Raw genomic sequence first — 24,720 nt, 5'->3', positions numbered from 1 at the left:
AGATATTTAGGTTGGGGCCTAAACATATATTTTTTTGCGGGGGCCGGGGGGGGGGGCACCATTCAACAGAAGATGATAAATTGGGTCAGCTGGCTTCAGGAAACCTCCCCAGAGGCAACCTGTCTCAAAATATGCTTGGGAAAGAGCTTATTAGTGAAATCAAGTCAACGTCCTATAAATCATTGGAAAGCAGCCAAACTGTGACATATGAAGAAAACCTGTAAACTTATTAATTGAAATTTTATGAAAGAATATGTTGCAGAAATAATTCTTGCACTAAATGAGTAACTGAACTAGATTCTTCCAAAGCCCCATCTCATTGTATAATTGTTAACATAAATATTTAAATAGTAATAAAATGAGAGAGTAATTACTTAACCAAATTATTTCAATTAATCCTTGCAAGAATTCTGTGATGCAGCTACTGTTCTCTCCTTTAAGCAAATGAAAAAGAAGACTGACAGGTTTGCCCCAAATCACACAGCTAGTGACACATGGGGGAGCTAGAATCTAAACCCAGCTGCCCCATGATTCCTTGTCCCAGTGAAGAGGGGATATGCAGTCAAAATAATGCAGAGTCTAGAGAAGGGGAATTGAGACACGGGGTCATTGGAGGGGACAGGATTCTAGTTGAGGATCCCAGTCCTTAGAGAACAGAACAGTTCACAGGCTGCCAAATATGATGGAAATTTCCAATGAAACAATGCACTCTTTTTGCTCCAATTCTACACTCACCAGGCAACAATGAGCTGATCTGTATACTAGGATGGAGTTCCCCTGGTACATCTCCAGTGTAAATTTATAAACTGGCATTCTGGTTTATACCAGATTCTGATATGTTTGTGTTTCAGAACACACAGCGCTGAGAATGGCGTCTTGGCCTACTACTCCCTAAGTCTGTGGACCAACCTTACTCTAAGGTGGCTCCTTCCTTCAGATCTCCTGGGGATCTGCTGCATATGAGGATTCAACACTAGTTCACTAACACAGGAAAAAGAATTGTTATATCAAATAAATGTGTGTAGTTCACTCTAAGAAATGGAGAGCATGAGGATGCCAAGGATACAGAATACAGGAATGTGTGTTTGGAAAGGGAAGCAGGGAAAGTTCAGGAACACTGAGGCAGATTTCTTCTAGGTAGTCATTCAGGGACCTAGGTTCCTTCTCCTTTGTCATCCTCTAGGCCTAGAGCCTTGAAGGAGGAAAAGGCACAATTTCATCGTCACCATCTTGCCCCAGATGTGACCCATATCACTTCCACTCACATTCCAGTGATAAGAATTAGGCTCATAGCTTCACCTTGATACAAGGAGGGCTGGGAAATGCAGTCCCAGACTGGGCAGCCACTTCCCAACATTAACTCCATATTATGGAAGAGGAAGTATCAATTTTGTGGAGAGTTACCCATCTTTACCTGTTACCAAATGGGCATCATATTAATTACAAGGGCAAATATTACGTACAGTGGGAGAGAAATTGAATGATCTTATGTCTCATCCTAGAGGCAAATCAGTACAGATTTGACAGATGAACAGTAAGGCTAAAATCAAAAGGTGTCTCTTCACAAAAGACGTTGCCCTCGGCCTCTGGGGTTTGGCCTAGAGGGTTCTCCATCAAGGCCTCCATGGTTTTAGCCACACTAACGGGAAACATGTGGTCTCCATGGAAACCAGAATGTAAACCATGAGAGGCTTCAGACATCAAGTCAAAGCCAAGATTTGGAGCTTTGGAATTAGAGCACATTTTCATGGAATATATAAAATACACCCCAATTATCAAGATTCTGTTTTCAGAAGAATAAAAAAAATGGCCTAAAAATATGGGTCCCATCAAAGGGAAGGAAAAAATAATAAAAGGGTCAAATTGACAATGAGGTCATTTTACTTATATCAAAATTAGCTAGAATCAAGCTATCTGTGATTTTATTTACTTCCAACATTTGAGAGAACTATGAATCTATGTAAAACTGACTCAATCATAAGTCAGCTAAGCTAAAATTTTTTTAAATTAAATTCTTTTCAGGGAATTAGATTGAATTTCCAGCTGACTGACCATGTTAACACTTGAACTAGATGTGCGTAGTGTGTATAATTATGAAACTATTTATATATTTAGGATATCAAATATATATTTAGGATATTAAATCTTAGAGCTCCAAATTCTAAACAACATAGAAAAAGCATTTAGATTTGCTTATAAGCAAATCAACTACCTGGAAATCAATTGCATTGGAAAAGGACATTGAAGGAGAGTCAAATCTTATTTCTAATACTGGTTCTTCTATCCCCCACCCCCCGCCAGTATCACATAGAACAACTACCACCTCCAACCCTTGACTTCAATTTAAAATGAGGGTGCTGATCCAAAAATGAAGTTAGTATAAAACTACGGTTCATACATTCTGCATAGCATTATATCTTATGTTTTAGTATGGGCTTAAAATTAATGGTTTACCTTAAAATTAATTTTGGTAAAAACTAATTTACCCATTTAGGAATTTTTTTTGAACCTCTGGCCTTGTGGTTGTTCCAAGGAAAATGCGAATGGTGATTTAAATGATTGACCAGCACATAAGAGATCCAGCCCTGTGGACACTGTAAAATCATTTAAAGACATATTTTCTTACATCATAGCTCAGGAGATCTGTAAATTTTAAATTGTGGTGGTTTGAGATGAGGTTAAAAAAGCAGAAGGTTGGATATTTTCATCTCGACCACTGGATGGCAATAGACATTAACAGTGAGCAGAGATAGTAAGAACAGTCACTATTCTGCTTTACTTAATTCCTCTCCCATTTTAGGTGCAGAATAAAACAAATCTCCTAGAGATATTAGAAAGAAGCAAACAATAATGAGTTTGGAAGTAAAATAATTAGTTTTAAGACACATATTCTGTTTTTATAAGCACTTTGTGTGTGTGAATAAATCCCCCAAGATTTCAGTTCAGCCAAGAGTTGTAAGAAAACAGGGTACTTGCCAGAAGGGATGAGTTAAGCTGGAATGCTATATTTACCAGAACACACAGCTTTGCACTGAATAATTTATTAATGGTGGTGAAAACTTTGATCTTGTGTGAGAAGATCAAGTTTGCTACTCTCCATTTGTGACTGAAAGCTCGACCCCACCCTCAGGCCTTCTCCCTCTCCCAGGAATGTTCTGAGCTATGGGCAGAGGCCATCTGGAGCGCCCTTCTGACCAGGAGGCCTCATGGGAGCCTGAGGAGTTAGTTATCTGTGTTCCCACCATGTCCTTTTAGGGTCTTTGTTCTGGAGCTCTGTGAGGTGGGGAGATGGTAGGAGCATCCTCCAGAATGAGCTGGTGAGTCACATAATCCCCCCTCCACTTCTCTCATGAGGAGGAGAAAGTCCAGAGTAAATAGTATAAATTTCATTCTAAACCCCACACATAACCCACTTCAACTAACATCGAAGCCCAAACAGAAATCCAACTTTCAGGATTCTGGCACAGGCCCTAGAAAAAGTTGGGGACTACTGGAAAAGCCAGTCAAAGATTACTCTGAGGAGTTTGACCGATCAGCCTCAACACAGTTCCTAGAATAATAATTCTCAAACTCGGATGTACTGAGGGTTCACTTTGAAGCTATTTAACGAAACAGATTCCTGCGCCTTTCCCCAGCAACAAACGGCCGCTATTGTAAATACTCCACCAAACACACTTGAGAAACATTGTCTAGAAAAACCAACCAGTTCCATTGAGCCCCTAATCCACTCTCCTTATCCTGATCCCCGATTTCTAGAAGGACAGAGAAAAGTTCTGGCAGAAGAGGGCCACCGTCTCAGGCCTAGGTCACTTAAAACCCAGGAGGACCAGTACAGAGAGGTGCTGACTGAAGAAGCACTGAGTGATCGCAGAGAAAGACCACGGGCAACTGTGAGCTGAAGTAACTACACCCAGTAGCATGCTTGCTTGCGTTTCATTTCCTGATTTGAGTGTCTGCCTTCCAACTACCTTTCCTCTGACTTTAGCGTCTGCTCTCTGGCAGGCTGCTGTCTTTTCTTCATCTGTTAGTATGATTTTGATTCACATTTGGGACTGTATTTTGGCCATTTGGAAGCTTCTGTGAGCCACTGGCCCCAGCTAAACTTGTGTCTAACTCTTTTTAAACAACCAACTGGCTTGTCCACAATCCCTGCCTACCTCACTATGTGTCTTATTTAACCTTCATTCCAGCTCCAGTCTCAGCCACGCAAACATCACTGTCACCTAAACCAGCGGTCACCCACCTTTTGGACCTCACAGACCACCAGTGGTCCATGGAACACGGGTTGGTGACCACTGACCTAAACCATTATACCCTCAGATGTTTGTCCATGGAAATATACTAGATATAGAGCTCAAACTGTGAGAATATTTCAGTGCCATCATAACCCAAATGATGATTTTCCAACAGCAGACCCCCCCCCCCAAAAAAAACCAACAACAAACGGGTTCAATACTAATGAAACGGCATCAAAGTTTGGGATATTTTTTCCCATTGTAAATATTTTTGCATATATTGGTAATCATATGGTGCTGAAAATTAAAATATGAGAGGTATTGGGGATAAAGTCCTCCCCACAACCAACCCAATGCATCGGTAAGTCCTATTGAGTCAATCTTCAAAGTATATCCCAATCCATCCAGTTCTCCCCATCCCCATTACTACCGCCCTCTCCCAGTCACGGTCATCTCATGCAGGCACTATGGCAATAGCTTCCTCATGGGTATTCCTGCTTCTATGCTGGTCCACCTCCCACCCTTTCTCCCTATAGCAGCCAATGGGACCTTTATAAATGCAGAGCAGGTCATATGACTTCCTACTTTAAATATCTTTCAGTGGCTTTTTGCAACGTTTGACATAAAGACGAAACTCTACACCCTGGTCTGGGCATGAAAAGGCACTGTCAACCTTCCAAATCCATTTCTTGCCACTCTCCCATTTGCCTACCACACTCTAGCTACACCGACCTTTTTTACAGTTTCTAGAATGACCCACGACTTTGCATTTCCTATTGCTCAGAACTCCGTAGTTTCCTCCTTCTCTGATCTTCCTCTCTAAATGTCACCACCACTTAGGTGCTCTCTCACACACCACTCTGTTTATTTCCTTTTGAGTCAACCCCCAAACCCCCTACTGCAATGCAAGCCCAGTGAGGGGTCTGCCTTGGTCACCGCTATGCTATATCGCTAGTGTCAGGCAGACAGTATGCCATATCGGTTGAATCAAAGGAAGGATGAATCGGTAAGGTCTTGCTTTAATAATATTGGCCTGACACTGGGTAAAACTTGTGTCATCTTGTATTACAGAAGTGTTTTGTGGGGCTGCAAAGACAGAATCCAGAAGTTTAGAGACCATATCTGTGAGTACATATCAGAGGACAGCGAGGATAGCACTGAAAGGGGGTGGAAAAATCCTCTGGAGCCAGTCTTGGCTCTGAGAAGAATGTGGATTTTATCCTCCAAGTCCCATGATTGCATCAGTAAGGGAAGATGATTTATTTGAGAGATAAAGGGGTTGGATAGAAAATCGGCATCACTATCTAAACAGGGCTATTGTTCTTTGGAAGCATCAAAATGTTTTCCATCTGTGAACTATCTTCACAGGCAAATTCAAGTTGATTTGAATCCATTTTAGGAGCTGATCTATGTCTACTCCGTGCCTGCGCAAAATTTATCAGGAAGGTAGGGGGCACTGTGTCCCAAAGAATTTGCATCAAAATATTAGAGGTACAATAACCATTTTGGATCTATATACACACCCTGGAAAGTGAATGTCAAGAATATCTGCCCCTAGAAATGTTAAATTCTGGGGCCACCGAGATTTGGAGTAACTTTATCCAAGGCTGAGAAGGAGACCTCCCTAGTGTCCTGAAGTCACCACTTAAAAATCATAGGTCTTGTGACTGTGTCAGAAGGAAAAACAGGGGGGTGAGCTGGCTACTGGCAGCCCCATTCTGGGATGCCTAGACCGGAAGAGTACCTTCTGTCCCTGGGCGAAGTGTCGCAAAAACAGCTGGTTTGAACAGTCTGAGATGGAAGGCTCACCATCTCCATTTACATCCTCACAGAAGCCAGACTTTATCTGGCGGTCACTGGCCCATCTTGCTGAAAGCTGGTATGGGGGTGGGGAGGTGGGGAGAAGCAGCTATAACAGAGTCCTCAGGCTGATTCTGAATCTGCCCCATGAAAGAATGAAACTTTCCAAGAATCTTTACAGCCTGATTTATGAATTCAGTCTCAGGGAAGCAAATATACACAGGACTAGAGTATAATGATGCTTTTAGAATTACAAGAAGAAAAGGAAATGGGTCACATTTATTTTGCTTCTCTCCCAAATGTTTTAGGACAGAAGCAATGTCTGGCATAGTGATGAAGAGTAATAATAAGCATCATAAATGCTACGTCTATTTGAGAAGACCTCCATCTGGTAGCCTTCCTGCAAATCACTTCCCTCAGGAGGAGATAAGCTCTGCCCTGCCACGAGGGGCTGAGCCCTGCAAGCTCAGGCTGCTGCAGCTGGTGCCCACAGAGGGGAGGGGCAGAGGCCTGCCTCCCAGGGCCCAGGAATGGATGGAAAGGGCTGAGTGCCCTCTCAGTCTCTCTAATTAAAAACCGCCATATGCTTAGGGCAGACTCACCAATGTGTTTTTTACTACAGGTCTGGGCTGCTTAGCTCATCTGCTTACAAGCAAAGGGCTCTTCAGCGTGCTTATTAAAAGCGCAGGTTTATGCTTGGGCCCATTCTGATTCTGTCGTTCTGGGGCCAGGCTGAGCAGGAACCTGCATTTCTAATCAGCACTCCTGGAGGTTCTGAGGAGCCTGGTCCCCGGGCCACACTTTGAGAACCAGTAGCTTAACCCAATATTTTTCCAACTGGGGCCACTGGGTGCATTCCTGAGAGTTCTACAGAGAGAATTTTTACATTTTGTACCTTTATTTTGATGACAATTTTTCAAATGTTAAGAACATTCTGGATCATTTGGATGACAATTTGATAACCAAACACTAAAGCGCAAGCCTTCCACTGAAGTGTTTACAATCAGGTTGTACTTTTAACTTTGTTACAGGCTAATGAGTCTTTACTCAGATCCAGACGGAATTTGAATGTTCACACCAAAATGAGGCCTGAATGGTATCTTTTCAGGACAGGAAGGAAAGGGAAGAGAAGGAAAGGAGAAGATTTTGACAAAGAAAATCAATGTATTGGATTTGGGGCACCTGTGGGATGTCCAATCGTCACTGGGGAAAAGGGCATGGAGCTCAGAAGAGACTTCTCCAAAACCAGCGAGCTGGGAGGTGCTACACAGACGGCGGTGGCTGAAAACAGAAATGAGGGACTGGGAAGAAGGTAGCAAGAGATTGGAAAGGAGGTCAGAGAGTAAGGAGAAACCCAGAAAAGAGAAACTTCAGAGAGATAAGGGAGGAAAAGGTTCTGAGGAAAGAACAATGTCCGTGTGAGTGGATACTATCTCGGATTTTACTGTCAAATGAAATAAGTTACAAAACAGTCTGTTCAATATGCTATCACCTGTGCAATAAATTGTGTATGCCTGCACACTTCAAAAAATGTCTGAAAGGAACAAAAACAGCAACCAAAGCAAAACAAAAGTCTGGGGTTCTCTCTGAGAATTAGCAACAAGAGGGTACAATAGGGGAACCTTAACTTTTTATTTTGCACCATTTTTGTACAGTTTAAATTTATTATGATGAACATATTACTTTCTCACTAATATTTTAAGAACTGGTCAGCAGTGTGACATTACATTATCTGAGCGGACAAGGAAGCTGAGACTCAAATGAGGCCATTTCGGGGGCAAGAAGGTTGTCATTGGTGACTTTTACCAGAATGGCTTCAGGTAGGAATGTGGAAGCTGACCCAGCCCTAGCCTGAAACGCTGCTTCTCCAGCTTTAACATGCATGTACCAACCGCCTGGGGGTCTTCATTAAAATGCAGATTCTGACCCAGTAGGTCTGGGTGGAGTCTGAGATTTTTAACAGGCTTCCTCCCACATGATAACCACATGGCTGGTCCAGCACCACTGTTCTGAGTTGCAAGGTCGTCAGAATACAGGAAATGGGAATGCGAAGAGACCACTATTTCCCCAAAAGTACTCCCTAGAAGACGAACCCCGAGGCATGCTCTAATAAAAAAGATTCACAATCAAATGGTTTGGTAAGTACCACACACCCACCTGAGGGTACTACATTAAGTATTAGTGATTTCCTGAGGAAGTTTGCTGTCTTTTCACTCAGGTGCTCCTAACAGTTAGAGCTAACCTTGCAGCAATGAAAACTTATCTTTATTGTCAGATTCTGAAGTTTATAGGGCCACCTGGAAGGTCTGGGGGAAGAGAATTACAGGGTAGCACGAGCTCAGGGGTGCACAGAGTCGGGAAACTGGAATACGACAAATTGCATTTTGTCTCCAGTACAACAGCAACAGAAGTCTCTGAAAGGCAAGAAATCTCCAAAATAAACCTTTTAGGGCATGTGCACCAGTCAAGCCTGATGCTCCTTGACAATACCTGCTACGATACTACCAGGTATTTGCTAAACCTTTTTCTAATGATTTATGGACCTTTCTAAAACTTAGCCCCGCATCAGCAGTAAGACTCCCAGCCACAGGAATGAGCATTCTTGTGAATACCTGAACTTGAATGTATCTATACCAGTGGCTTCACTGAGCAAGAACAGGAAACACAGAAGCTAACCTGACCTCGCTGCAGAAAGGAGTTCTTCCTGCTTGACATGAGCATAATCCTACTGTCCACTGACAGTGATTAAAATCAACCTGGGGAGGGTGGGCTGCACTGATGCCCTCCCCTGCTGCGATGGAACCTCAGAGCTCAAATAACCTGCTGGTGGCGCTGAGTCATCATCCGCCCGGGACCTCCAGTGCTTGGCTGCCCAGGAACGGCCTTGTAGACCAGTGATGGCGAACCTATGACACGCGTGTCAGAGGTGACACGCGAACTCATTTTTTTGGTTGATTTTTCTTTGTTAAATGGCATTTAAATATATAAAATAAATATCAAAAATATAAATCTTTGTTTTACTATGGTGGCAAATATCAAAAAAATTCTATATGTGACACAGCACCAGAGTTAAGTTAGGGTTTTTCAAAGTGCTGACACGCCGAGCTCAAAAGGTTCGCCATCACTGTTGTAGTCTCTCTTCATAGGCACCGCACTGAGCAGCATGTTTCCGTGGGAGCCTGGATTTCAAAGGAAGCCTCCGTGCAGAAGAGAGCAGAGGCTATTCACCCTGCATGCCTTCGTCCTTTGAAAAGGCTGCCACCTCTCCTCGCTAACGTCTGAACTTGGCCGCAGAAGTTCAAGCCACACGGGGCAACTTGCACAGGATTAGAATGACTCCAGAATTGGCCAAAAAGGATGGCCTGACGCCTTACATTCACATGTGAGGTTTTCCATGGCCTTAGATCTTCATCGGGTGTCTGGTCACTCAGTCAGTCCCAGCTCCCATTCTTGCCTCTCAGATTTACTAGGGAGGGAAACAAGCCCTCAGATTTATTTACTTTTAGGGATAAATATATTTGAACAGCACTGTCACGTGGTGTCTATTTCAGGGACACTGGTTAGGAAAACACATGCCTGTCACAGTCCAGTGACATGCACTCAAGCTGGACTGTGTCAGGATGGCAGGGCACCGCTGGTTGTTCGTGCTAATGCTGTTTCGTGAGGCTCCCATCACAGAGTGGTGGCAAAAGAAGCCAAATTAGTTTTAATAGTCACATAACAAATGCACATTCCCTCTGTTAACTTTGCTATCAAATAACCTCCCTATCTACAATAAATATATTTTAAACTCACAGGGAAGAGTTATTTGGGAAATCAAGAAGTCACTTCTATTGTCCCTCACACGATGCCACGTGACTAAGCCCTCAGCCACCATGCAATCGCATGATTGTTTTATCGCATTCCTCTAGGTTTGCTTTATTATGTCCCTCTAGGTTTCTCCATTCCAATGTGCTAATTTTAAAGAATTTAGAAGCCAGCTTCCAACCTATAATGAGAAAGACTTTGCACTCTATTCTTATATGAAGCACTTTAATTGCTATTAACATCACTGAAGTCAGTGTATACACAGGAAGAAGGGTGTACCCTCGAAATCATTTATCCCCTCAGGGCAAAATACTTCTAAAGAAACAAAAAGCAGAGGAGATAAGTAGGAGAGGGGGATCATGAAAAATGTTGTGCTTTAGGGTTTGTTTTAAAGTGCTACCTGGGTGTTCTCCACCCAGGAGCTGGGAAGAGGTTCTCTACCTTCACTTGACTGCCCATTAACTAGACTGTCTAGGGCAGCCGTGGGCAAACTACGGCCCGCGGGCCGGATCCGGCCCATTTGAAATGAATAAAACTAAAAAAAAAAAACAGACCGTACCCTTTTATGTAATGATGTTTACTTTGAATTTATATTAGTTCACACAAACACCCCATCCATGCTTTTGTTCCGGCCCTCCGGTCCAGTTTAAGAACCCATTGTGGCCCTCGAGTCAAAAAGTTTGCCCACCGCTGGTCTAGGGCCTAATTTATTGATCTAATTCTGATTCCTCTGCTGAATTCTATAATGAAATCAGATGTGGTGGATGATTTTGGAAGAAGAATACCCTCAACGCATACAATGTCTGGAACATAAAATAATGGCTTATGCTTTTCCTGCATTTGAAAACATCCAGATTTCTCAGGGTAAACTATCATGGCCAAGTTAAAAGATTCTAAGTTATAAGTGACCTTAAAAATTATTTAGTGACCTTAGGTCTTGCTTAGGGACAAGAGAGACTCTGGATCCAACACTGGTCCCTGTCTTCCCTGACTAGCTGGGAAAAAACCTTATCAAGGCCCAAATCCCTTGTTCCTTGGTAAGAGAAAGGAGGGTGGCAGAGACCCACTTGGCCCATGTAAGAAACAGCTTGGCGGCTAAATGGGTGTGCTAATGGGAGGTTCCAGTACCCAGAGGGGCTGTGGCCACTCCCCATCATCGGCAGGGTAGGAAATTGGAAATGAGCTGGAGTATAACACAAAGCCAGCCCTTCCTGAGACAGGAGACCCAGCCCTGGGAAGGAAGGAGGGGTGCCCTGACTCCATTCAGGAGATCTTGGAGGATGCTCATCGCTGAGGAGGCTGGGGGTCAGCCAGCTCAGGGCACTGCTCCGCGTGAGTGAGGGTTCTGCCACGGAGTCCCAGCTGTGACTCTGAATTCTCTCCTCTCCCCCCACATCCTCCTGGCCTTGTGCTCGGGCTCTGCTTGCCTGTTTGACCAACTAGGACATGACTACGGGGTTGAGCCGGAACCACTCTGTGCTGAATCCCCCCGAACACCCAGGGAAAGCACAACTAGCAGACAGGCTGCTTCAACCAGGAAAGCTGCCACTTTACCTTTTTGCTTATTGAAAAACAGCAGAGGGGGCGCGATGCCAGGACCTCGGGGCCCAGGGCTCTCTGCGGCCGCGGGAGTTTCTTTGGAACTCGCTGCCTCTGCAGGTGTCTGCGGCACCACGGGCTCCTGGGGCGCGGGGGCTCCGTCTCCGGAGGGCAGCTCCTGGCCAGTTCGGGCGACGGCCGAGGGGAACTTAAGGAAGGGGCCCTGCTCGGCCAGGCCCGGCTGGCTGGGTGCGCGCTGCTCGGCCCGGGCCCCCGGCTCCTCCCGGATGGCATCCAGGGCGCCCGGCTTCATCGGGGGCGAGTCCTGCTCCCGCTTGGGGCTCTCCTCCGAGGCCGAGGATGCATCGCACGACTCGATGATGAGCTCGCTGTCCAGCTCGGCCTCGCGCTCCTCCCTCAGGATGCTGTACTGGATGGACGGCGAGGCCGGCGAAGGTGGCGGGCCGCCCACGTGGCCGAAGGTCACGTAACCGGAGGTCAGCGCATCCTCAGCGGCCAGCGGGTCCTCGGACACCAGCTCGATCTCTGAGTCCCCTGACTCTGCACTGCTGGCCTCGTGGTCCAAGGGGCTGGGGATGGTGGGTCGCCCGGACCTGGCCTTGACCTCGGGCCTGACGGCCACGTGGCCCGCCGGCTGAGGGCTCTCGGATGTTTCATAGGATAACCCCTTCGCTTCTTTAATGGCAGTGATCAGCTCATCCTCGGAGATGCTGCCTTTCCCCTGGGATTCTGCAGCAGATGGTTCTGTCGTCCCACAGAGCGAAGGAGAGCGGAAGAGGCGCACACACACATGGACAGACAGATGGACAGGGAGAAGAAATAAAACAAAGTTTTATTATTGCTTGAGAAACACATAGCTCATTAGCACAAAAATATCTGTTTCTAGGGCCATGCTGGAAAGACAGGCCAACTGACCTAAAAGGCGAATGAGCGTTAAGGCCCAATTAATCAGCGTTTCACACACCTATCTATCTCAACCTGGCTGTTTAAACAGTGACCCAGCAACTTCCTAGCAACAGCAGCACCTCGGTTGTTTTTCCTGTTTCCACGTGACCCAGACTCTAGAAGTCATTGATTTCGGTATCTGATTTATTCTCCCGGGGAAGTTTTCCAATGTCACAGATTTCGTTAGTTAACCTGGTGGACATAACCCTTTCATTTGACCCACCGATATCAACAGATCTGAAAACCACCCAGGATTCCTTGTCCACTGTTGTTTGTGTTCCCTTCTTGAAGCAAATAAAGAAAGCTGATTGAGATCCTGGGGTACAACTTGATCTCTGAGCTTTATATTTCCCATAAGAAGCAACCATTTTACTCCTTTTTAGTAAAAAGTGTAACTAGGTGAAGCCCTATGAGAGAGAGATTTTGCCCATTCCACAGTGCACAACCCCAGTGGGCTTCGAAGGGTGGAGCCCACCTCTACTCTTCACCCTCTCTTCACCTCCTCAGGAGAAGCACAGAACCCGAGAGTGCCGCAGCCCCCTGGTATGAATGCCTGGCTGCTACCTGGTGTCTATCCAGATGGGCCGAAAACCTTGGCAATCTTGCCTATATCTCTGACCCTTGGGATCACCATGACAATAGTTTCAGGAACTTGGTTTTCCCTTGCCCTATAGCAGGATTTTCAGAATATTTGGACCTAGACAGTGGTCTCTGGCCCTACTGGGAGCAAGAACTACTTGGGAATGATGGCTAAGGGGTAATGGATTTTTTTTTTGGGGGGGGGGGCGGTTAATGAAAATGCTCTAAAATTTATTATGGTGCTAGATACACACTTCTGTGAATAGACAAAAAGCTATTAAAATGTAAATGGGCACATTGTATGCTATGTGGATTATATCTCAATAAAAAGAAATAAAAAGAGATGGAAGGAGGCTTTTCCCTTGAATTAGCACTTATAGAACTGCCTGACCTATATTAGACTGTACTATAAGTGAGAAATAACTTTATATATGTTAAGCCACTGATTTGGGAATTTATCTGAATCTAAATGATGCACCCCTTTAGTCTGGATTCTGCTCTGCTTGCCTAAATTCACTGATCACTTTCGGATCATTTTTTAGTTCTGGCCCATTAAGAGGATACTGCAATCCTTGAGGGAGGAATTATGACAACCTAATGAGTTGTGGTGGCCATAGGGATAGAAAAGACAGGACAATTCAAGAAACACGGGAGAAAAACCATAGACTCAGTGTCTGACTCATGTGGCGGGTGAGAAAAAAATGGGGTGTCAGAGGTCACTCAGAAATGGTGAACCTGGGTGAGTAAAATGAACAGGAATTACATACCAGAAACACGGAAGTCAGAACAGTGAGCTGTTTTGATGGGACAGAGAGAAAATTCTGATCTTAGACCTCTTCCCTTCCTGTGGCTCATACTAGTCCAGTTTCTCCCATTGGAAGCCTCTGTCTGACCATCTGACCTGCAGGCTGACCAAACTCCAGCTTGTTCAACGTTCCTAGGAGACCTCCAAGCAGGTAGGCAGGGCCTTGGGTTACAAATGGCCCTGCAGGGCAGCTCATCCTGGGTGCAAGGCAGCCTGGGAATGGGTCCTTCAGGAAACAGGTGTGTGCTGGCTCATCCTGCACAACCGGAAGCCCCGGGTGGTTTGTATTTGTGTGATGATTTGGTTAATGTCTGTCTCTTCACCTCCCCCATCTCCCTGACCCCAAACTGAAAGCACCCACTGAAGGCAAAGGGCAGCCAAGGTATTTTGGTTCAAAATCAGATCTCCAGCACCTAGTGCAGTGCCTGGCACTCAGAAAGTACTGATAAATAGAGCTCATTTGAGGACTAGCTCAAATCTTTAGAACACTGGTTCTTAATTAGGTGTAAGGCTCAAAATGGCCCTCAGAAATTCTGACTTGTAGAAGGAAGTCTGGGTGGGGTCCCCACATCTGCCTTTTGTAACCACTCACTCCAAAAGTGATTCCAGTAGTCACCTCCAGTTAGGGTTGGCAGATTTCGCAAACAAAAATGCAAGACACCCAGTTAAATTTGAATATCAGCTAAAAAATGACTTTTTATTAATATAAGTGTGGTCCATGAAATTTGAGTTTTTACTTGGCAACCCTACTTACCTCCAATTGAAAACCACGTGTTAGAGCACTCAGAAAAGAAGGCTCAAGGATCTTGCTTCATTTACTCAAGAGTTTTTTGGTTTTTTTTTTAATTGTTTAAGGTATTACAAATAGTAATGCATATGTCTCCTTTTGTTTCCCATTGACCTACCCCCTGCCTCCTTCCTCCCCCCTCCCACGTCTATTGATTGTGCTTATATCAGTGGTTCTCAACCTGTGGGTCGCGACCCCTTTGGGGTCGAATGACCCTTTCACAGGGGTTGCCTAAGACCATCGGAAAACACATATATAATTACATATTGTGTTGTGATTAATCACTATGCCTTAATTATGTTCAATTTGTAACAATGAAATTGGGGGTCACCACAACATGAGGAACTGTATTAAAGGGTCGCGGCATTAGAAAGGTTGAGAACCACTGGCTTATATGCATGTATACAAGTCCTCCGGTTGATCTCTTACTCAAGAGTAAGGATGTTACTAGACAACTGGGGTGTGGGAGGAAGGGGCCTGATGGGTTTCATCTTGGGCAAGTAAAGGTACTACTTTTAAAAGAATTCATCCTTCTTATGAGTCAAAAGGAACTAAATAGATCGTGTAGACATTGCCCTCCATTCTTTTATATATATATATTTTTTATTGATTAAAGAGAGAGAGAAACATCAATGACCGGAATCGAACCTCGACCTTCTGGTTCACAGGTTGACGCTCAACCACTGAGCCATGTAGGCTGGGCTGCCCTCCATTTTTAATGGGAACTAAAATTTAACAAAGTGCTGGGAGGAACCTGGGAAAATTTTAGACCAAAAGAGAAGTTTTCCTACTCTCATTTAAAACCTTATGGGAGTTTAGCTAAGATACTGGTTGTTATGTGTCAAGACTAACACAGCAAAGCTGAAAACAGTCAATAAAAATAATAAAATAGAATCTAGAAACTGAGGAGGTTAGAACCACCCTACCTGGGAAGATGTGTTTGCGGCTGCTGCTAATAAGGACGATATGATTAAGAAGGATAAAAGGAAACATGAACATGGCCAGTTTCCCAAGTTGCAGTTGCCAGTGTCCAACTGTGAACGATGCTGCCATGCCGGTGTCCCCTTTGCTGCTGGCTGACTCTCCCCTCATCACTCAGAGGGAGCCTCTGAAAACACGAGTCTAATCCTGCCGCTCTCCCCTTCCTTCTCCCCGCTCCAGCGACAGTGACTTTCCGTGCAACTTGAACACACAGGATGTTCCCAGCTGCAGCTTCTTCACTGGCTGTCCTACCTCAGCTATCTGCCTGGCTTGCCCCCTCATCCCACCAGCAAAGCGAAGCCTTTCCTCACCTCCCCATTCCCCTCTTACACTGTATCTTGTTTTATTTTTCTTCATAACCATTGTTAACTACCTAATGCTATATTATATATTCATTTACTTGTGTGTAAGTCTTCCCAACTAGAACGCAAGCTCCATGCAGGCAGTAATCTTGTGATTCATCATAGACCCCCAGTGCTGATGGTACAATGCCTGGAGTAAATGGTTAATGTATATTTGTTGAATGAATGATGGTACTTCCCAGCTTAAACCCTCCGATGGTTTCCCATTGCATTTGAAACAACATCCAAATTCCTTATCCTAGTACATGAAGCCTTGAATAATCTAGGCCCCGCCTACCTTTCCAACTCAGTTCTATTCCATACTTCTTCCTTACTCCTTTACACCATCTTCCATAATTCAGCCTTGGGGCCTGTGCATTTCTATCCTCTGTTCCTGGGCCCCTCTCTTTGAATTGTGGGGTGCTTCTCCTCAATCAGATCTCAGATCACATGTCGCATTCTCAGAGAGGCCATCCCTGACCCCTCACACCCAACACTCTATCACTCTTTATAGCACTCACACTCCGTAAACACTACCTATTTATGTATTTCTTTTTATTGTCTCCTCTCACTAGCAGGTAAACTCCATGAGCATAGGGACTTCATAAATCTTGTACTGCAATTTGTCTGGTGTCCCGCACGTGTCTGACATAGAGAAGTCACTCAGTAAGTATTTTTTAAATAAAAGAATGAATTTTGAAAATGAGTAGGAGAATCACAGACCTCATCAATGCAAGGAAATAGCAACAGTAATTTTCAAAGAGTTAAAATTAAAATTGGCCTTGGCCAGTTTTGCTCAGTGGATAGAGTGTTGCGGCCAGAGGACTGAAGGGTCCCGGGTTTGATTCCGGGCAAGGGCACGTGCCTCAGTTGCAGGCTCAATCCCTAGCAATGGCCAGGGTGCATGCGGGAGGCACCTGATTGATGTGTCTTTCTCACATAGATGTTTCATGTTTATTTCTCTCTGTCTCTCCCTCTCCCTTCTACTCTCTAAAAATCAATGGAAAAATATCCTTAGGTGAGGATTAACAAAGAAAAGAAAATTAAATTAAAATTGTTTTACCTTTTATTGCTCCTTTCTTTTTAAGGGAAGCTGGGTGCTTTAATGATGACCTCTGGATTATTGGCCTTTCTGAGGCTAACACCTCAAAGAAAATCCATGACCACCAAAACAAGCTCTAGGTGTGTGTGTCAGAAAAAACATGGTGCCCATGGGTCAATGGGCTGGTGCATCAGGGAAATTATTATTTATCTAAAATGCCTCACTTGTACTTTTGACTGATATTTGCTGAGAAGAAACTTTCAATATTTAAAAATAAAAGAATTGTTGCCTCTGTACCTTGGTGTATAATTATTTAGCAAGATGAAAACAGTTATGTTGGAGAAAGTTACAAAAGGAAATAGTCTACTGGAATTGAAGAAAATATATTAGACTCCTTGCTTAAGCTTCAGGGTCTGTGACTGAAATTGTTCTAAATTAGAATTTCTCCTGATTCATGATTCACATAATTAGAAATATCCCCCAGAATTGGCGATTTTCTTATTTATTACACAATGATAAACAGAACTTTTTTTGTTTAGAATGTTTTCCTTTCCCTCAATTTCTATGTAGAATCTTATGTAATTCTTGGTATTTGCCTTATCTGTTGGCACTGGAAATGGCAGAGTGACCCCAGACCCAACAGATGTAATAAAGCCCAAACTGTCCAGTGTCTATGGGTAGAGTGTCATATGATGTCAGGGACTCACAAGTTGAGAAGGGGGTTAGGCTAAACTTTTGGGATAAAAAGAATAAGGAGAAAGGTCTCAATGACAAGCTGATTCCTTCTATCTCTTCTATTAATTTTATTCTTACCTGTTGTTTTATGACTCAGGTATTATGATGTAGAGGATGGGTGAAGAGAGGAGCTGAACATGGGAGAGAGCTGTGCAATGGGATAAGGGGCTTTCTCTTTCTTGAATAAACCTTGCTTAGGATGTTTATTTGGAGAAACTACAGAGAAAAACATTGCCCTAACCCCATGCCGTCAACTGGGCAACTCAAGATCATAAAACTCTAAGGTCATGTGAGCCATATCTGTTTTCGTTTTCTCTTGAAGTTTCTCCAGATGGTTATTAAAAAATGAAAAGTCCATAATAATAACTAATGAACCCTGATCAAGTCTTTATCATTAACTTTGTAAACTTCAATTTGTACATGAGGCATGTGCCATGTAAATGGACTTATATGCGCTGGGGTATTTCACTCTTCCTAAAGACTGGCTGAAGTTCTTCTAGATTGACCACCAAGCAACCCTGGAGCTCTGTAAAAGACAGCTAGTAATGTAGCTTCCATCTTCAGAGCATCCATATCTTTATCTTGTGGAATAGGATTGTACGGTGCATTGCCAGAAAGACTACAAGGAGGCTTTGAGACCCAGTTATGTCCCTATCTCGTGTTGTAGGCTGGGACAACTCAACTCACATCTAATACTCTGAGGGCCTCAGCTTCCTTATTTGTCATCACAACCAAATCTTAATTTATATTTTATGGAAAACTCACTGTACCCTCATACCTCCTGTCCTTGTACCTTCTCTGATTAGAAGGCCGCCCCTCCCCTTTACCTGTTTATTTCCTCCTGCTCTTTTAAGAGTCACTGCAGGTGCCAGTTCACCGGGGGAGCTGTTGGACCCTGCTGCTCCTCAACACTCTATGTTTTCCTCTCTCAGAATACAAATCACACCAGAGTCTATTCTCTTGGTCAATTGCCCCACTAGAGGGCAGGAACCGATTTATGTTTGTTTTTTAAAATTCTGTCATCAGTACTTAGTAGAGTGACTGACCAAAAGGACATGTGTGCAAAGTGTTTGTTGAATGAGTGAATACATTTGAAAATCAGGGACTTGGCGCAGTGGATTTTTAAGACCCCCTGGAACTTTATAGTTGAATGAGTCTGCGGTAAGGTTGGGGAAGGGGAGGAATTGATGCTAAATCTTTAGGGAAATAGGATAGCAGGGACTTCCATTAAGTCCACTTCGTTCTAACGCTTGGACTTACTGCAATATCAGGGTGTAGAGCAATCATTCCTAATCCTGCGGTTTTGGATCCATTTTAAGAGTTCAGTGGAAGCTCATTCAGCTGAGGTGCTGAAAATCACTTTTTATAAATCACTTTTTAGGTTTGTAAATCACTTTTGGGTAGGCTCAGAATGCCAGCCACTAGAAACAGGGAAAGATTCAAGGCCCTCAAACTGTCCTCTTCATCCTGGTGCCTCATGGGCACTCACACACAAGATGGAGATGCACATGGGATGGAAATGCATATATGATGGGAGATGCACGGGGTGAGGTGGGGGAGCTCCTGCTACCACTCTGGCCTTTTCCAGGTAGAGGTGACCCCCTTTGTACTGAGAGTATGTATTAAGTGTGGTTTTAACATCCTGCCTGAGCCAGAGTAGAAAAACGTTCAAGTTGAATAAAATCACAACCTAGGGGATTTCAAACTTTTAAAAATTCTATCCACTGCAGGCCCGGGGTCCAGGGTTCGATTCTGGTCAAGAGCATATGCCCAGGTTGTGGGCTCAGTCCCCAGTGAGGGGCGTGCAGGAGGCAGCCAATCAATGATTCCCTCTCATCATTGATGTTTCTATCTCTCTCTTCCTTTCCCTTCCTTAGGATAAACTGAAAGCAGCAGTTTATTCTACTGAAATCAATAAAAATATTTTTTAAAAATTCTATCCGAATAAATCCTTTAGTTTAAAAAATAAAATTGTATGCACATCTTCAATACATTAAAAGATAAAAATGACAGTGCTGAGATTTAAGGGGGAGGAGGGAAGTACTCTTTGGTAGGTTACCTCTCATTGTCCATGACCCCCCAAAAGAGTGAGGCTCACTCCCCATTCATTGTACAGACTTGGAGCTGGGGCCCTGCCCACGTTAACCCAGCTGATCTCAGGGGAACAGCCAAGATGCTCACCACATGATGCCTCCAGCATGTCCGGGAGGAAAGCTGCCCTAGAAGTAGGTGGTACCTCCCTCTCTGCTCTGAATGGCAGACCCACAGGAGGATTTAATGTTCCCAGTGTGTCATTCTTTCCCCTCAATAGAAGAAAGAAACATTACAAAGCAAATCTGATAGGACTTTAACATCTATCTCAAATCTCAGCCTTTGTACGTGGGCACAAGACTGGAAAAGTTGGGTGTTAATTAAATAAGTAAAGTTGAGACTTGACTGCAATTCTTGATTCCTTAATATTCAGATTTCCATGTGCTGGGTCTTCCCAAGGTAGGGAATACAATTTCCTTACCTGTTCCGAAAGACGGAGGAGTGATGGATTCTGGGCTGTCATCTTCAGGCTCTGAGACGGTGACAGTAGGGACTGTGTCAGGACTCGGTTTCAGACAGATATCTTGCTTCTCGGGGATCTTCTCTTGGGTAGCAGTTTCCACAGAAGGCTCAATTTCAGTCAGCGTGATTTTGATGGGGGCAGTGACCAGGGAGGCTCTATGGTGCTCTTCAGAGAGATCATCTATATAAGGAGCAAATGTTGATTCTTCAAATAAATGGTCCTTGAGGATTTTTCCCTCCACAGGAGCTGCTTTCTCTGGTTCACGGGACTTTTCAGATTTTATAGAGATTTCAGTGTCCTTATTCTTAAAGTCAAAGTCTTTTTCTTCCAACTTGGGGTGATGTTGCTCCTGATAGCTCACCTCCTCGGGCCTGGTTATATCAATGTACTTGTAAGCTTCTGCTTTCATCTGGTCCAGGGGGTCTGCTAAGATCTTGTTCACTTCGGTGGACTCTGCAGGAGTCATCTCTATTCCAGAATCAGAACTAAATAAGCCGCGAGGCTCCGTCCCAGGCACGTCTGGTAAGGAGGGCCCAGAGGTACTCAGCTCCTCAGGGCTCTCTGATGTGGTGATGTGGCCATTTTCTTTCTGAAGAATTCCAGTGAAATATGTGGAATCCTCCTGAGGTGGGTAACAGATGTCGGAAATCAGAGATGTGTAGCACGCTCCTTCCCCATCCTTTGATGCTGTTGAAAAGGGATGATCCATGGCACGGGAGACATCTGCCACACCTAGGAACCAAAACAGCAGCAGACGGTGAGTGGGCACTGGGCTGCAATCTTCTCTCCTGCCTAACCCACCACCCACCCCTGCCCTGTGGAGACACAGCATCCTGTCTCCTCCACATCTCGGGGTTCCCTCTCAGCACCAGCATGTTTATTTCTCTCGTCTCCCTGAATGCCCCCAGCACCGGTGTGTCCCCTGCAGCTGACTACAGAGGCTCACACAGCTGCCATGGCCAGAGAAGTTGGGGACAGATCCCAGAGGACCAGAAAGTTGCTTTTCAACATCAACTACCTCAATACACAGTGACTTGGTCTTACTTAGTATATTCAACAGAAGCCCTCTTTGTATTTAAGGCATTTATGACTCTTTAAGCTGAGGTGGAAATGTAGGCTAATTCAGGTTTGAAAGTGCAACAATGGGATAGTCAACTGGGGAGAGGGGCTGCTGTTGGACTCAGAGCTGGAAGAGGCCCCAGGAGACCCTCTCGTTCACCCCTTTCCTTTAGGGACTCCTGCCCCACCTGGATGGGTGCCATCCCTTCTCTTTTTAAAGGTCCTCAGAGAAAGGGACTCCTAGTTTTCCAATGGGCTCATCCCAAAGTGGTATCACCTTAATGGTGTTCTTCCTTATTTCTTCAGTTTTCTCATTTTGTTTCACTCTCATTCACTCATCTACTGCCCATTCTTCGCCTTCCAGTGATACTCACAACGCGCCCGCGCCCCCCCCTCCCCCCCAGGATTTCTTAGTTCCACTGGTAGTGCTAAGGACAAAACAGGTTTCCAAGTTGGAGTCTAAAGAATGTTTTCACCTGCCCTTCATTCTACTCATAAACCAGCCAAAAGTTCATTAGTAGGCAGAAGAGGAAAACCCTCTATTAATTTTCTTGTCTGTGAAATGTGATAAGGAAGAAAACTAATAATGTTTATTGAGGTGTTGCTATATGCTAAGCAGTTGGATTTTACCTAATTCTTACAACTATTCTATAAATTAAGCCCCACACTCTCAACATAAAAGCACATCACACACACACACACACACACATACACGCACACACACAAACACACGCAAAGAATATTCCAGATTAGGGCACCAACTCATAAAAGTAATAAAAGTAGTAGCTGTAATAAAATAGTAATAGCTAATATTTGAGTGTTTGCTGTGTGCCAGACATAATTCCAAGCTTTTTATTAATATTGACTCATTTAATAATCATAGTCATCTTAGGAGATTGGTACTATTAGCTTCATTTCACAGATGAGGAAACTGAGGAACAGAGAGGCTACGTACCTCACCTAAGATCGCACACATAGAAAGCAACACAGCCAGGATTCAAACCCCAGTAGTCTAGAAGTCAGGAAACTTCCCCTCATGCCCTGTGCACCTTCTTAAAATCAGTTTGTGACATTTATTTTTTTCCAGTAATTTTGAATCTAGTACTAGCATTATCACAAGTAAACTTAACTTTTGCATTTTCCTAGCTGTTTTCTTGGTTATACGAGTCATTGTTTGTCTAAGGCAGTGGTTCTCAACCTTCCTAATGCCGCGACCCTTTAATACAGTTCCTCATGTTGTGGTGACCCCCAACCATAAAATTATTTTTTGTTGCTACTTCATAACTGTAATTTTGCTACTGTTAGGAATCATAATGTAAATATCTGATATGCAGAATGTATTTTCATTGTTACAAATTGAACATAATTAAAGCATAGTGATTAATCACAAAAACAATATGTAATTATATATGTGTTTTCCGATGGTCTTAGGCAACCCCTGTGAAAGGGTCGTTCAACCCCCAAAGAGGTCACGACCCACAGGTTGAGAACCGCTGGTCTAAGGGGAATGAAAAAAGCACAAAGCCTCTTCTCCATTCTAGCACTTTCCTGCCTCAGCACCTTGGCACTCATTGATTTCTTTGTGTGGACCTCTCTCCCCCCAGATACCTGTATACCTAACCCCCTCATGCTGATCTTTGTCCAAGTCACCTTCATAAGGGAGATGACAATGTCCACTACCTAAAACCTGTCCTGCCTTCTCCACTCCGTGGCAACCCTGTTCCCTCCTACTCTTCTTTACTTTTCCTTCCTGAGTCATTTGTCTCCTCCTAATATATTATATAACTAACGTATTTACCTATTACTTATGTATTGATTGTCTCTCCTTGTTAGGCATGCTCCATGAGGTCAGGAATCTTTGACTATTCTGTTTCACAGAATAGTTCAACACCTACACACACTAGGTACTCAATAAATATTTGTGAAATTTAAAAAGTGTGAATTTTAGAATTAAGCACAAGTAACAGGATTGTGTGAGAAGACGGGTTGGCAGATTCACCCAAATCCTAAGGATACTCACTTCACTCAGCAAGTGGCTTAATCTTGTAACCAGTTCAAAAGTGTACATTTCAGGGAAGCTTCTAATTGTACTTCCTTTGCACATGGCAGCCCCTTTTCAGTTTGGACCAAAAATAGCTCAATAGCAAAAGGAATAATATTAATGATGAGCCTTATTGGCTACCATATATAGACCACCAATGAAAAAGCTAATAAATTTAAATTCATATGTGCACACACATCTTTATCCTAAAGAATTTTAAAAGCTTCTTTCATTATATGGGCTCAGCCTACATGTAGACCTCACTAGAGACAGGGAAATCAATCTTGAGATATTTCTTTTTTTAAAAAAAAAATATATTTTTATTGATTTAGAGAGGAAGGGAGAGGGAGAGATAGAAACATCAATGATGAGAGAGAATCATTGATTGGCTGCCTCCTGCACGTCCCCCACTGGGGATCGAGCCCACAACCCCAGCATGTGCCCTTGACCGGAATTAAACCCGGGACCCTTTGGTCCGCAGGCTGATGCTCTATCCACTGAGCAAAACCAGCTAGGGCAATCCTGAGATATTTCATTACAGACATTTGGATCCTGGGATTCTCTACCCCAATTATCTGGAACCATTTCCACAGGTTAATAAGTAATTGTGCACCAGGAAGTAAGCAGGGTTTGCCCATGGATATACATTGTCTGTAGGTGTAGTTGGTGGGGAAGGGGATGCTTTCCTGAAAAATGCACAGTAGGTGGTATCCAGGGCTGCTCACAATCATTATCATTCACCTCTCACTCCATACTTCTATTGCAGAGGCCGCCACCAGGCTCCTGGCTCCTATCACCTGTACTGGCACAGTGCATAGCCCTCCAGCCCAACGTCTCCTGACACCAGTTATCGCACTAAACACAACTCAGCGACTGGCCCCAGGGTTCTTTCTGCCTTGCTTCACCAGATAATTTGTCAACTCTGCAGCCTGGCATTGGAGACGATGTGCATGCCATCTGGTCTCACAACTTTGTCTCCGCTGGTCTTCACCATCTCATACTCCACCAGCTTTTCAAATCCTGTCTTTCACTCTCCAATTCAAACTCGAAGCTCTGATTAATATAAACTCTCCATCACCTCTCGAACACTTTATCCTTCCAATCTTTACAGCAGAATCTCTGACCTCAAACCATACAGTTAAGCAGCTTTAAGTGCCCCTCCTCCATGATGAATTTGCCGATCACACCTGTCAGCGCTTGGCCCCTTCCTATTGTTCCCCCTCTTCTCTCCTACAGCACCTAACTATCCTGAGCATGTGGGATGTATGACATACGACTTCTCTATGTCCAAGTTATCTCCTAGAGTTTGATGCTCATGGTTCGCTCACTATATTGTATTATAGGCACCCAATACAAAATGAATGAATGAATGAATGAATGAATGAATCATCACTCAATCAATCAACAAATCAATCTGTTAACTTAAAAACATTCAAACTTGTAAAGAAT

At 43.9% G+C, this 24,720-nt stretch overlaps 1 protein-coding gene across 2 annotated transcripts in view; it reads right to left on the bottom strand.

The window, feature by feature from the left end:
• The window catches only part of RTN1 (reticulon 1), a 188,911-nt gene that overhangs the window by 75,904 nt on the left and 88,287 nt on the right, over window positions 1-24,720 (bottom strand). For both annotated transcript variants that reach the window (XM_059694793.1, XM_059694784.1), the window contains exons 2-3: window positions 20,130-20,903; window positions 11,397-12,146 (exon numbers count right to left, since the gene is read on the bottom strand). In XM_059694793.1, coding sequence (XP_059550776.1) covers window positions 11,397-12,146; window positions 20,130-20,903 — 1,524 coding nt within the window. The remainder of the gene's footprint in view (window positions 1-11,396; window positions 12,147-20,129; window positions 20,904-24,720) is intronic.

The sequence above is a fragment of the Myotis daubentonii genome, chromosome 1 (assembly GCF_963259705.1).
Source record: "Myotis daubentonii chromosome 1, mMyoDau2.1, whole genome shotgun sequence".
NCBI classification, from domain to species: Eukaryota; Metazoa; Chordata; class Mammalia; order Chiroptera; family Vespertilionidae; genus Myotis; species Myotis daubentonii.
This window is presented reverse-complemented; position numbering and strand designations above follow the sequence as displayed.